This window comes from Puma concolor, chromosome B1 (genome assembly GCF_028749965.1).
Source record: "Puma concolor isolate L17-30 chromosome B1, mPumCon1.1.hap2, whole genome shotgun sequence".
Taxonomy (NCBI): Eukaryota; Metazoa; Chordata; class Mammalia; order Carnivora; family Felidae; genus Puma; species Puma concolor.
In genome coordinates this window covers 205302200-205315056 of record NC_141670.1, presented here as the reverse complement: position 1 = coordinate 205315056, position 12857 = coordinate 205302200, and the positions used below count along the sequence as shown (strand labels likewise).

The following is a 12857-nucleotide window of genomic DNA, read 5'->3' as shown; positions in this document are numbered from 1 at the left end:
GGACACGGAGGCCCCGTGGGCTCGTGGGCTCTTCCCAAGTCCAGCCACAGAGGTGGGCAGGGAGATGCCGGCTGAGCCCCCAGCGGGCCTGGGCCAGGTCACCCCCAACTCAACTCCAAATCGTCAGAGCAGGGGGACCGTGGCCCTGGGGCCCCGGGCCCCTCCCACATCACGTAACAGAGAAGCCGGGGAGTGAGGTGTGGGGGCAAAAGAGAAACGAGACGCAGGTGCAGTGAGACCACCAAGACGCGTCAGATCACGTCAGACGATTTAAATCCCGCGACATGTTTTTCCGGACGCGGTATCTCCAGGGGCAGATTCACGAGTCCGACACGCCCCCATCGGGCACTCGGGGAGTCGGAGCCGTCCTCCCGCACCACGGACGCCCGGCCAGTCCCCGGCACGCCTCCTCCAAGGTTCTGTTCGCGTCAAGCGCCGCCACGGAGCGCCTGGGCCCGTCCTTGGGCAGACCCCGCCCGGCGCCCCGCTCCTCCCCGGCCTTCAGAGTTCGTTGTGGCGCGCTCTGGAGATGCGGCCCGACAGGTCCTGGAAGTGCTTCTTCACCTGGAAACGAGGGCACAGTGTGAGCCCAGCGGCAACGCGCCCGACAACCACACGCGCGGTCTTAAAAGTGCAAACCCCTGGGCTTCCTGCTTGTCTCCATTTACAATTCCACCCGTCCGGAAACGGCCAAAACCAAATCCCAAAAGCAGCGAACACCGGCTGGGACACCACCACCAAATACTAACGACACACAGCGGGAGACAGATCACCCCGGAAAACAAGAGAAACGTATCTGTCGTCCACCCCGCTGGCTTTCAGAAGCGGCTCCCTCTGGGAACCCGCCGCCGGCCCCGGCCCCACGGGGTCCGTCCCGCCTGCTTCCCACCCAGCACGTGCCCTTCTCCCACAGCAGCGAAGCTTGCCTGCCCTCCCCCACGACAGCGGACTCCCCTCTGCAAATTCTTGCCCCGCGATGTCACTCTGGAACCGACGTCCCCTGCGGGCACCTGCCTCCTCCCCGACGCTGCACCACACGCAGGCACAGACCCACACACACGCTCGGTGCCGCTTCTGCCCTATTTCACTTAAAAGTTTGAGTGTGAACAGGTAGGACACCGTGCGGCTCCAGACTCAGAGGCACAGAAGAAGATCCCTCCTCCCTCCCTCCCTCCAGAGACAACCCATCCCATCTGTTTCCAGAGTGTTCCATACGTCCTAGGAACAGCCTAGGCTCGAGCCCTCCTCCAAGCGTCCACACTGCCCCGCTGCCTTTTTCCTGTGGAGTCTGACCCAGGGGCTCTCCTCTGTCAAGAGCCCAACCTCCGTGCCTGGACGGGCACGTGATTTGTAGGTCGCCGGGAACAACCGAACTGGCCCCAGAGTGACCTCACTCTGCTCAGGCCACCTGCCGCTGCCCTGGGACGGTTCCCATCCTCACGAGACCAAACGAGGCCTCCACACGCACCACACCAGATTCTCAGGGGACCCCCTGCCGCGAGCACGCGAATGTGCCAAAGCCACCGCCCCACACGCGCGGGCCCTCGCCCACGTCCCACACAGGGTCACCCGATCGAGTACGAGTTGGTCCACGGGTGTCCCTGGCTCTAAACAGGCCCAGAGGAGAGGGCTCGGCCCTGCCCCGGTGGGAGCAGGCGTGTGGCTGCAGCCGGTGCCCCCACCAGGCGCCCCGAGGAGCCGACGACCCCCCCCCCCCCCCCCACAGAGGAGGGAGCGGTGCACACGCGGGGCCAGGGAAGCTCTCCGGGAGGCCGCAGTCCTGGTGCAGACGTGACGGTCACCTGCCGGCCCCCCGCAGACCGCGCGCCCACCTTGTAGCCCAGCTCCTTGGTCTTCTCCTCCAGCATGGCGTATTTCTCTTTGTTCCGGCTCACGTGCTCTTGGTCCCCAAAGCTCTCCACGTGCTTCAGTTTCTGGTGAGAGATTTCCAGCTGCTTCTGGTAGTGGTTGTGCTTTTCAATTTTGGCTTCAAAGTGCTTAAGCTCCTCCTAGAATAACGTTTGAACAGCCGACTGTCCCCCAGTGGACTCCCCGGGCAGACCTTCCCGCTGCCCCAGAACATGGGCGGCAGCCGCCCGCCTGGGGCACGGACCCGGTCCCGCTGGGGATGGGGCTCAGCGCGGGAAGCAGGGGGCTGCCCCCTGAGGGCGCACACACCGAGCCCCTCCACGTGCGGCCTGACGGGGCAGCTCCAGGGGGCCATCCCCACTGCCCCCTGATCGGGAAGGTGGAAGGGGAGCACGCCCACGGGCGGAGGCGCCCGCCACAACCTGACGGCCTTCGCGGGCCACCTGCCCACACCTGGCACCTGCACCCCGCCCTCAGCGAACGGAACCTGCCAGGCATCTGGCTCCCTCTGGCCCCGACCCCACATGCAGCCTGACACCTGGGGCTTGGGCTTCGACCACGACTGCACTGCTCGGTCTTCTCCTCTGTCCCTTCTGGAGCAGCCACCATCTTGGGAAGGCTCTGCGACACTGCCCTTCCTGCCCCTCCTGCCCGCACAGCGCTCTCGGGTCAGGCTCGCTGGCTAATCCCCCACATCCTGATCTCGGCTAACTGGTCAACCCCTTGGGACCTCCGAGGGGGGCCAAGCGCCCTGCCCAGGGCCCATGAGAGTCAACAACATGCTTCCCTCTGAACTGGGCCGAGCTCCACAAGGACGGGCCTGCCCAGCCAGCTGCAGACGGACGCCGGTACGGGGACCTCTGCTGGGCACCCGCCGCCCTCCCTGCTGCGTCTCCTGCCGTAGCGTCCTGGTTCTCCCGCCCGCCGAGGACTCCTCGGAGTCCCCCCTTTCTGCCCTCCCTGACCCCGGGGCTGTGGGCCCACCCCGCACACGTGAGCTCAGCAGCGGCCTCCAGGGCCCACATCTCGGAATGGCCTCTCACCCCACGGGCCCTACTCGGAGCCCCACACCCCCAGGCTCCTGTCCTAGCAAACGGCGGCCTCTCGCCTGTGCCCTTCTGATGCCCGACCCGCTGGCCTGTGGCGGCTTGGTCACAGCATGACCGGCAGAGGCGACACTCAGGGAACCCAAAGGCCTTTCCCCCTGGGCCCACTGCCAGGGTCTGCCGTTCTCCTTCCGGCCTTCGTGACCCGCGCGCTTCCTCACCAGCCCTCTGTCCTCAGACCCAGCGCACCCAAAGCTGAGCCGGACCCTCCATTCGCTGGAGGCCAGCGCTGTGCAGACGTGAACACGGAGGTCCCACATGGCTGCCAGCCAGCACGGTGAGGGACGCGGGGGACAACAGGGAAAAAAAACCTGTGAAAACCCTGGCCTGTGTCAATCCCGGTACGGGGAAGAGTCTCGCCACGCCAGCCCAAAGCTTAAAAGGTGCTACCGGGAACCGTGAGCCGGCGTCTCCCGGCACCTTGCTTACCCGAAAGGACTCTAGCTCCTTCTCAGTGAAGTTGGCGGACTTGGCCATGTCCCACAGATCTATCACTCGGGGTTCCTCGAACTCTGGCAGAAAGGCAGAAGCAGGCCGGGTGACTCTGGCGGCACCCCCCATGATGCCCGGGGCAGCGTGCACGTCTGGACATGCGTGTGTCCGGTGCCCTCGGGAAGCACACTGAGTGTCGTTCCCATGAGCGTTCAGTCTGTGGCTCAAGGCCTCGTTAGCACGCGGCCCTGGCGACGCTCTCACTGCCCCGGGTTGCACACGAGCATTAACCCGCACCTCTGACAGGGAGGGTCTCCCTTGGTGCACAGCCCGCTCGGGCAGGAGTCGGGGGAGAGGGCGCGGGAGTCTTGGGGCCTCTGGGTCAGGACTGCTGTCAGGCTACCCACGGTTCCGGGCTGAAACTCAGGCCACTGCCTGTCCTGTCTCCAGGGCAAAACCAAGCACCTGAAAGGGACTCCTGACCCCAGCCAGCACTCCTGTGAAGACATGGCGATGGGGGCCCTGCTGGGCCAGTCACCTGTCCTCCAGCCCTGGAGGAAGCCCGGAGCAAGCCAGGCTCAGCCGCCTGCCCCTCCCTCAGCGGACCCTTCCTGCCCTGGGCCCTCAACGGGCTTCGCGGGGAGTGGTCTCGAAGGACCGGGCGGACCACAGGGGAAGCAGAGTGGTCGGTTGGGTCCCTCCTGGGAGGGAGTGGTTCAGGCAGGGAAGGGGAGGGGCAGGGGTGGAGGGGGCAGGGGCGGGGCAGGGCGGTGAGGTCAGAGGTACCAGCACCACATGGGCGTGGGTGCCCCAGCCCCGGCCCGTGTCCCTGACCTGCCCCGCCGCGTCCCCAGGTCAAGGAAAGCACCTGCCACACCGACGGTCCCCGAGCCCGTGACGGAGAACACACGGACGAGCCAGAAGCCTGGGGAAAGGGGCACCCAGGCAGGGTTCCCGGCCGTGCGGACTGTGGGCCGGCGGACCGGCGCGGGGGCGGAGCATGCGGAGGGGTGGTGTGGGACCCGCCCCTGGGGGCCGCCCGCCCGCTCACCGGCCTCGGAGCCGTAGCCCCGGTGGCTGACTTGGCGCAGGCGGTCGTAGCCCTGGTTGATGGCGCGCAGCCTGTCCTTCAGCTCCGCGTGCTTGCTGTGCAGCACGTCCTCCTTGACGCGGCTCACGTCCAACGGGCTGATGACGTTCTCCCGGGTCTCTGCGCGGGACAGGAGCCGTGAGGGGCTGGCCGCGCCGCGCCCGCTGCCCGGGACTGCCCTCCGCAGGAAGGACCGTCTGTGGCGCACTCGCCCGCGCCCCCTGGGCAGACCCCGGTGGCCCTCCGGGAACTCTGGGGGTTGCTGACTTCCGGGGGGGGGGGGGACGGGGGCGGGGCCGAGGGCGGGGCCGCGTGCAGGGGTGGCTCCGCGGTCTCGCGCGCACCTTCGGTTCTGCTCAGGGCATCCAGCAGGACGTTGTACTCGTGCACTTTCTCCCTGTGGTGCTGGAGCTCCCGCCACAGCTTGGCCAGCTCCTCGCTGGAGAACTTCCCCGAGCTCTTCGCCTGGAGGAGCGCGCTCTGTGAGCCTGCCCGCGCCCCGGCCCGGCCCCTCAGACCAGGCGGGACCCCCGCTCCCGTGCCAAGTGTGCACCCTTCTCTCCCCGATGACCGTCAGACCAGGGGACGTGGCGGGAAAATACAAAGCAACGTCACCAGGCTCAGCAGAGGGGTCACGGTCACCAGAGGTGCGGGAGCGGCAGGATCCCGGAGGAGGCGACGTCCCCTGCCCCGGGGAGGGACCTCAGGCCAGTCACCTCCTCGCCATCCACCTGCCCCACAGGGCCGAGGCGACACGGTGGCCACAGCAGACCCTCGCTCCCCCTGCTCTTGCTCCGGCTCCACCCCTCGGACCAAGGACAAGGGACTAGCGCGAGAATCCCGATTCCTGGCCCCACTCAGTGTAGTCCAGACAGAAGCTGGGGGATGAGGGAGTGGAGCCGCGGCCACCGCCCGGTCCCACCGCCTGCACCTGCCCGCCCCCGCCCCCCTCGGGAGACGAGGGGGTGAGCGCCGCCCCGGCACGCCCGCCCCGCGCTGAGCGCAACTCTCTGGACCAGACACCACACAGGCTCAAACCCCAACTACCCGGACACAGAAAACCACAAAGCCGTGTCACGCGTGAGCCCGGGGGTTCACGAGTGATCGGCCCGCTCTCCTCACTCCGGCAGCTACACGGCTCGTGGGATTCCCTGGCCGGGGACCCAGGAAGGCAGGGAGGCCTCATGGGAAAACAGCCTCATGGGTCCACGAAGAAACCACTGCCCCCCAGGAGTCCCTCTCAATGAGCTCCCGTGCAGACAGAGGCAGCCCCAGCAGCTCCCCTTAACTCTCAACGCCAGGGTGCACGTTCTGGGGTTCTCGGGGAGCCCCGAGGGGTACCTTGTGCCACAGCTTCTCCAGCTTGGGGTCTCCCAGGCTGTCGTCCTCGGCGGTGTCGCTGAGGTAGTTGCTGTTCACGGCCTGGGCGTCCTTCCTGCCGTCCAGGCCGTACTTGGCCAGGATCACTAGGAGAGACACAGGTGTTACGTCCGGCCACCGGCCGACTGGCGCCGAGAGGTCCCTGGGCCCAGGCTCTGCACACCTGGCCACAGAGCAGTCGCAATAGCCCCCGAGCACGGGGAGGAGCGACGGGGAAGAGGGAGAACTATGTTGTTGGGCTCGGCCTGGCCCCAGCCTCCCAGGTCCGAGCGGGGACGCCACATCGGACCCCCTCAGAACACGTCACATGACTCTCAGGCTGCATTCAGCACCCGGAAGGCAGAGGGTTCTGGATTCCAGTAGTGCTGGGTTCAGCATGAACTGGAGCCAGAGACAAGCATTCAAGCCGGAAGAGGCCCCATGGACCAGGAAGCCCACCTCACGGGTGAGGCCGCTGGAGCCTTGGCACGTCCCCGTCGGGCACTGGGGGACACTGTGGTGGCCATGGTGAGGGCTGGGCAGCAGAGCGGACAGAACAGGACCCACCCGTCCAAGACTCAACTTGGGACAGGAGGGCCCTCCGTCAAAACCAACGGCCTGGACAAGGCGACGGGTCCAGTGTGGTTTGCTCCCTAAGGTGCTGGCGCAGGGCCAGGGTCACCACGAGGCCAGCGAGCCTGGGACAGACCCGGTTACGCCTGGTCCTCCCTTTCCTGTCTCAAGTCCTGGTCTGACACTGCACTTTGTGGTCCCCTAGGTGTGGCATCAGCTCTGCTAATGGCACTGGGATGGGGGGGGCTGAGGGCACGCGGAGGCTCCCGGGCCACCTCCAGGATGCGGCCAGCGGCCTGCACAGGGGGAGGCCTCCAGCTCGCCGGTCCGAGGAGTCCTTCCACCACATCACCTCAGCATGCGAGCAACCCGTGCCACCCACGCAGAAACAGATGGCTCCACCGGGACTGGACCCCATTGGGGCTGGGAGCCGCACCCAGGAGGCCACGGAGGCCGGAGGGAGACGGGGGCCGGCCCACCTTTCTACGCCCTCCCACTCTTCTGCCTCAGCCCTGCTGCCATCCACTGGGGGCTGCTTCCTTCCAGAAAGGAGGACGTATGAAGGTTCCCGGGCCCTCCGGTGCCTTCTCTCCTGCTGGTAGCTCCAGGTCAGGCCCTGGGGAGCGGCCCCCCAAACACCGGCTGGGGTCAGTCATGCCTAGTGTCCTCTCAGCTTGGGTTGTTTTTTTTTTTTTTTAATTTTGTTTAATCTTTATCTTTTTTTCAGAGACAGTGTGAGTAGGGGAGGGGCAGAAAGAGGAGACACAGAATCTGAGGCAGGCTCCGGGTTCCGAGCTGTCAGCACAGAGCCCGACGCGGGGCTCAAACCCACAATCGTGAGATCATGACCTGAGCTGAAGTCGGCCACTCAAATGACTGAGCCACGCAGGCGCCCCTTGCCTTGGCCTTTTATGTGTCTTGCCACGTTCGAGTGCGGCCACATGTAAAACAGTAGTTAGACTGCTTTCCTCACCGCAGAAGCAGATGCACAGCATGACCCAAACAACGCACAGGGGTCTCAGGGGGTTAAGAGATGCAGGGCAGCTGGGTAAACATCACCAGCTGGGTCAGAAAACCCTGCCCTCAAATCCCGCGGTGCTCACGGCTGTGACTACAGACAAGTTACCTACCCTCTGAGCCTCTGTCACCTGTGGGTAGGGACGGGAAGTACCTCAGGGCGACCTGAGTGGACACAGAGCACCCGGTCTCAAGAAAGGACTCTCGTTTCCACACAGGACGAGCATTCCACGTGTTTCCAGGCCAGCCTCCCCACGTGAGGGGTTGGGGGGCGTTCCCGGGCAGCCTCCGGGCCCGGCGACACACGGTCCTGCAGCCACGACCCTCCCCGCCCCGGCGCTGCGCCGTGGGGAGCTGTAGCAGGCTCAGACTGGCGAGGGCGCCCACGTCCCGGGGCAGGCGACAGGCCAGGGCGCCGTTGGCCTCCAGGCTCGGGAGCGAGCAGGCGAACAGGGACGTGACTCCTACTCTCTGCTCTCTGCTACAGTGACAGCAGACCGGTCAGCTCGGAAGCAGACCCCAGGACACAGCCGACGTGGGGCACCCGGGGCACGCAGGCGGCGAGCTGAGTCATGCCAGACAGGAGGAAGGTGACCTCTCAGCCCCGAGGATGCAGGTCTTTTGCACAGTGGGAGACGGAGGCAGACGCCCGCTGTCTCTTCTGGAATACACAGTTGCGGCAAGCAGCTCACTACGTTCCACCGGAACTGTTAGAAAATTATCTTTGCGGCGCCTGGGGGGCTCAGTCGGTTAAGCATCCAACTCTCGATTTCGGCTCAGGTCGTGATCTCATGAGATCAGGCCCCACGTTGGGCTCTGTGCTGACAGCGTGAAACCTGCTTGGGATTCCCTCTCTCTGCCCCTCCCCCCTTCAAATTACAGAAATACACTTAAAAGAAAAAAAAGAAATTATTTTCAGTACAGACCTGAAATCTACTTCCCCATACCTCCCAGACTCCGGGAACCTCCCTATGGACTCTGCCAGGTGACCATGGGCAAGTCGGTGGCCCCGGCCTCCTTCCCAGGCCACGCAGCTCCGGGGCCGTCAGCCGCCGAGTGCCAGTGCGTCCGGGCACCCCTGCCCTGACTCTCCCCGCAATTTGCCGAGAGCCTCCCCAAACGGCCCGGCAGCCGTGTCCACGGCTGAAGGCTGCTCCACGGAGGACCCGCCCCGGACCACGTCAGAATCAGCGGCCAGGGCTCCCCCCACACAGAAAAGGAAAGGAAGATACCGCTGAGGTTGCGTAGGAGCTTGGCTGCTCTCTCTCCGTCTGCGTCGAGGCCCTCAGCCTTCAGCTTCTTCCAGGCAAACTCCTCTCTCTCTTGCATTTTCAGGTCTGCGTGGAGCTCGGACAGTTTCACGGGGGAGAGCTGGAGCTACGGAACGAGAGCAGAGGGTTTCTGACAACCGGCCACGGGAAGAACCGGCAGGACAGCCCCGGAGACGGCGACCCGAGAGAGGGTGGCCAGGAGACAACAAGGCACGAGCAGCAGGAGTCAGGGCCCCGGGCAGTCAACACGTCCCACGTGCTCCCGTTCGAGAACCTCAGGGCACTGCCGCCCTGCGGGACGAGGACCACTGGCCTTCGCACGCGGAGCCTCGCCAGCCTCACCGGATGTCCGCTGCATGGCATGATCTAGAAACGCCCAGTAAGGGCCTGCCCGCCGCCAGCGGCTTGAGCCCGGGGCTGCCAGTTCCTCCTGAGGACACCACCCCGGCGACGGGCTGGCTCCTGCACCAGGACGCCCCGCCTCCCACCCGGACGCTGGGGGCCTCCGTGGGGCCCCCGATACGGGGGTGGGGGGGATGCAGGGACAGAATGCAGAGCACGGGGAGGAAACCTTTCTCTTTTCCTTGCGTTATGTAACTAGGACAGAAAATAAACCGCGACTAGGGGAGACCGGCTCACTACATTACGGACAACGTCCACATTAAAAGAAAACCAGCTAGTGAACGAGGCTCACAGATGCCCCCACCCGCAAGCCACTCGCTAATGACACCGCCACTACAAGAGGCTCTCGGTGCTGTCTCCCTGCTCCCTGACCCAGCCTGGGGTGAGGCGGGACGAGCCGCGCGGCTGTCTTAAGTGGCCCCGAGGCTCCGGAAAGAAGCCCAACCCCCAGGGAGGCCAAGAGGAGACCCAGAGCTTGCTCCCGCCTTTCCCAGGGACTTGTCAGCTCAGGTCCCGTCCACCAGCTTGAAAAACAGCCAGGGAAAGTTCCTCAGGACTGAGAAGATGGCACCAAATGAATGGCAGGGCCTAGGGCAGGAAACTCTTCCAACTCTCTAGAAGTTTCTTTGATCCTGCTCTGTGGGTTCACTGCCTCCTTTGCTGGCTGTCCTGGGGCAGGCACTAGTCTCCCCGGGACCCACACCCCTACCACGGCTCCCAAGCCCAAAACACTTCCTTTCAAAGCCTCTGGTGTGCCCCCACCTAGATGCCCTAGTCTCCTCAAATGGCACCCGCCTGCCCTCCCGAGCTCCACCCCAGGCCCCGTGGTCACCTGGATGCCCTCTGTGGACACTCGCAGGAGAACGCCAGGCCCCTGGGGAGCTGGGCCTGCAGCCTAGCCTGACCTGCGTGCCTCCCGGGGCGGAGGAACAGGACAACGGTTTGGGGCACACTGATTTCCCAGGAAGGGCACATCGGGCGCTGGGTGGTGAGGAGTTGGGAAAGGCAGGCCTGCAGTCCACCCAGGCCGAGGACACAGCACCAAAGCCCAGGCACCCACAGGGTCTCCCCTCTGCAAGCGCAGGGCTGTGTGCATCGGGACCCACAGCCAAGGACGGCGAGGGCCTGGCTCCCGGCCCAGTGCCGTGTGGATGGTGCGATGGCACTGGCGTTCCTCTTGGGGACTTCAGGGGGAGAGGACCGGCGTGTTCTCTGACCGCCAGCCGGCTCCACTGTGGTCCCCACTCACCTCCTACTTTCTCATCTGTCCGCCTCTCCGGGACCCTAGGGGGAATCAGCGGGCCAACATCCGGCCAGGAGCCCCATGAGCTGCAGACTCGGGCCCACCTGTGCGTTAGGGTCTCGCCCCCCGTGTGACCGCACTTCACGTTGGAAGCCTTTGGGGGCCTGAATTACGCGCTGCATCTCACAAAGATCAGTTCTGATCGGGTGCCGCCCTTCCTCCCAAATACCGAGGCCTGTTGAGCTCAGTGTGGGACGTGCCACGTGTAACGCCCCAGACACAGCAGCGTCGAGTCCCACTGAGAGGGAGGAAATGGGGGCACCTGGGTGGCTCGGCTGGCTGGGTCTGACTCTTGATTTCAGCTCGGGTCACGATGCCAGGGTCGTTGGATCGAGCCCCGTGCCGGACTCTGCACTGAGCTTGGAGTCTGCGTGGGATTCTCTCCCTCTGGCCGCACCCACCACACTCCCCAAAAAAAGTTTTCAAAAAAAGAGGAGAAAAGGGAAAAGAATTCATATGCAAACAGCTGGCACACTCCCCAGATTCTTTTACTCTCTTTAACTTAGTTAAATGTTAACGCCTCACATGGAAAAGAACTAGTTAGCAGAAAATCAAATGCAAAAACAGAACCTGTTCAATATTAAACAGGTAAGTAAATCATCAATAATTAAGAGACAAGCAAACACACAGGAAGAAAGCCACTCATCAGAAACAAGTGATATGTCTATGGCATTCGTGGGGAGGATGGTTTCACAGGTGTGTCCCTAACTTCAAACTTATCAAGATGAATACATTAAGTGCGTAGTTTTTCATACGTCAGTCGTATCTCAATAAAGGGGAAAAAAAGTCACCTGGAACCAGGGTCCACTCAAACCTCTGCCAGAAGTGACTGTGTGCAGAGCACCGTTCAAGGAGGTCTAACAGCTTCTGAGCTGCTGTCAGGACAGGGACCTTAGCTTGCCCTTCCTAAGTCCTACCTGGAGCAGAGGAATGTGGCGTGCAGAGAACAGGGGACAGGAGACTCCATCTCCCCTCCCCTTCTAGCCCTCCCACCTCTGAGGACAAGGCTTCAACACGTTTTAATCACAAGACCAGGATAAGAACCCGATAGGAACACTCAGAACGGGATCTGGCACTCCGTGGGTCTGCTCAGGGTGTGTCCCCCCCCCCCCCCCATCCTGTCCCGTGTCCCCCCACCAGGACACCAGGCACCCCTGAGCAGGGCCAACACCGACCACAGAGGATCGGTGCACATGTGGCTCCTGCCCAGAGGCACCCACCAGGGCTCCGCTCAACCCCAAAGCTCCAAGGACAGCCCTCGGCCACCCCCACTGGAGTCTTGCAACACTGGAAGATGTCACAAGACCACAGCGGTGGACACAAGTACCCTGGTTCCCATCCCCCAGGCTACAGCTCTAAGCACTGGCCTCCAACGGGAACTGGACAGTCTCACAGAAAGTCAAGACACCGAGGTGGGATGATGCAGCACGAGTGCCCCGGTGGGGTCTCCCAAGACCGGACGGGAGTTTCAGGGTCTTCCCAAAGGACCCCCACCCCCAACCATGGCATCTGCGTGCCAAGGCAGGAATCACAGCGCCAGCGCGGGCTGCGGCCCCCTCGGTCGCAGGAGACAGAGGACGCCCCAGCCCCGCGGCCCCAGGGTTACAGGTGACAGGATGTCCCGGCCGCCGCTCACCCGCTGGGCCTTCTCCCACAGCTGGTTGAGTTTCTCCATGCGGAACTCCCCACCAGGCTCGCGCTGCGGCGGCGGCTCGGGCTCGTTCTTCTCCCGCGAGTACTTGCCGCCGTGGCCCGCCGCCGGCCAGGGCCCGAGCAGCAGCAGCAGCAGCAAGAGCGGCGGCGGCGGCGGGAGCCCGCGCGACCCGACTCCGAGCCTTGACGACGCCATCTTCCTCCTCCGCCAGCCGAGACCCCCTGTCTCGAGCCCCAGAGGCCCCGGCCCCGCCCCCGCCGCGCGCCGGTCCCGCCCCCGCCGCGCGCCGGCCCCGCCCTCGCCGCGCCGCGCCGCGCCGCCTCTTGGGAGTTGTAGTCCCTCCTTGTGCGGTCGGCCCAGGCGAGGCCGCCGGCGGACTACGAGGCCCGGGAAGCCCTGCGGAGGCACGTGAGTGTTTCCTAGACAACCACCCCGCGGCCTCGTGATGCCGGGCGCCCAGGCTTAGGCGGAGTGCGACTTGGGCTGCCCTCCCTGGGTTTGCGAGGTTGAGTGAGGGTCGAGCCCTGACCACGCGCGCCGCGCACTCCAGGATAGCCCCGGGCCCCTGTCCCATCTGCTCCGCAGGGAGAGTAGACAGTTCAGAGATGGGGACCCTGTCTGGCTGAAACTTTAGATATGTTCCCGTGTCAGCGGCATCGACAGGGAGCCTTCCTTGTGGGTTTCCTGGAAGGTGGCCCCTGCTTGGCGGTCAGGACGCTTCGAACCACCCAGCCCACTCCTTCACTCGACAGAGGAAGACAAGCTGAGTCCCAGGCCGGTC

The 12857-nt window shown here is 64.5% G+C and overlaps 1 protein-coding gene across 1 annotated transcript; it reads right to left on the bottom strand.

Moving 5' to 3' along the window:
- Nucleotides 1-256: 256 nt before the first annotated feature.
- On the bottom strand, nucleotides 257-12327 carry LRPAP1 (LDL receptor related protein associated protein 1). The gene is made up of 8 exons (XM_086705552.1): nucleotides 12059-12327; nucleotides 8679-8823; nucleotides 5839-5963; nucleotides 4842-4962; nucleotides 4459-4617; nucleotides 3405-3487; nucleotides 1833-2009; nucleotides 257-564 (listed from the first exon to the last, which is right to left on the bottom strand). The coding sequence occupies exons 1-8, from the start codon at nucleotides 12269-12271 to the stop codon at nucleotides 502-504; spliced, it is 1086 nt and encodes a 361-aa protein (XP_086561678.1). The 5' UTR covers nucleotides 12272-12327; the 3' UTR covers nucleotides 257-501.
- Nucleotides 12328-12857: the final 530 nt, after the last annotated feature.

Bases quoted from the DNA above. Each gene is read 5' to 3' on its own strand.
- LRPAP1 (XM_086705552.1), bottom strand. From the start codon at position 12,271: ATGGCGTCGTCAAGGCTCGGAGTCGGGTCGCGCGGGCTCCCGCCGCCG. The intron at 4,963-5,838 runs GTACCCCTCGGG...GCGCTCCTCCAG, and splicing joins TGGAGAAGCTGTGGCACAAG to GCGAAGAGCTCGGGGAAGTT. The intron at 4,618-4,841 runs GTGCGCGCGAGA...TGTCCCGCGCAG, and splicing joins TGCCCTGAGCAGAACCGAAG to AGACCCGGGAGAACGTCATC.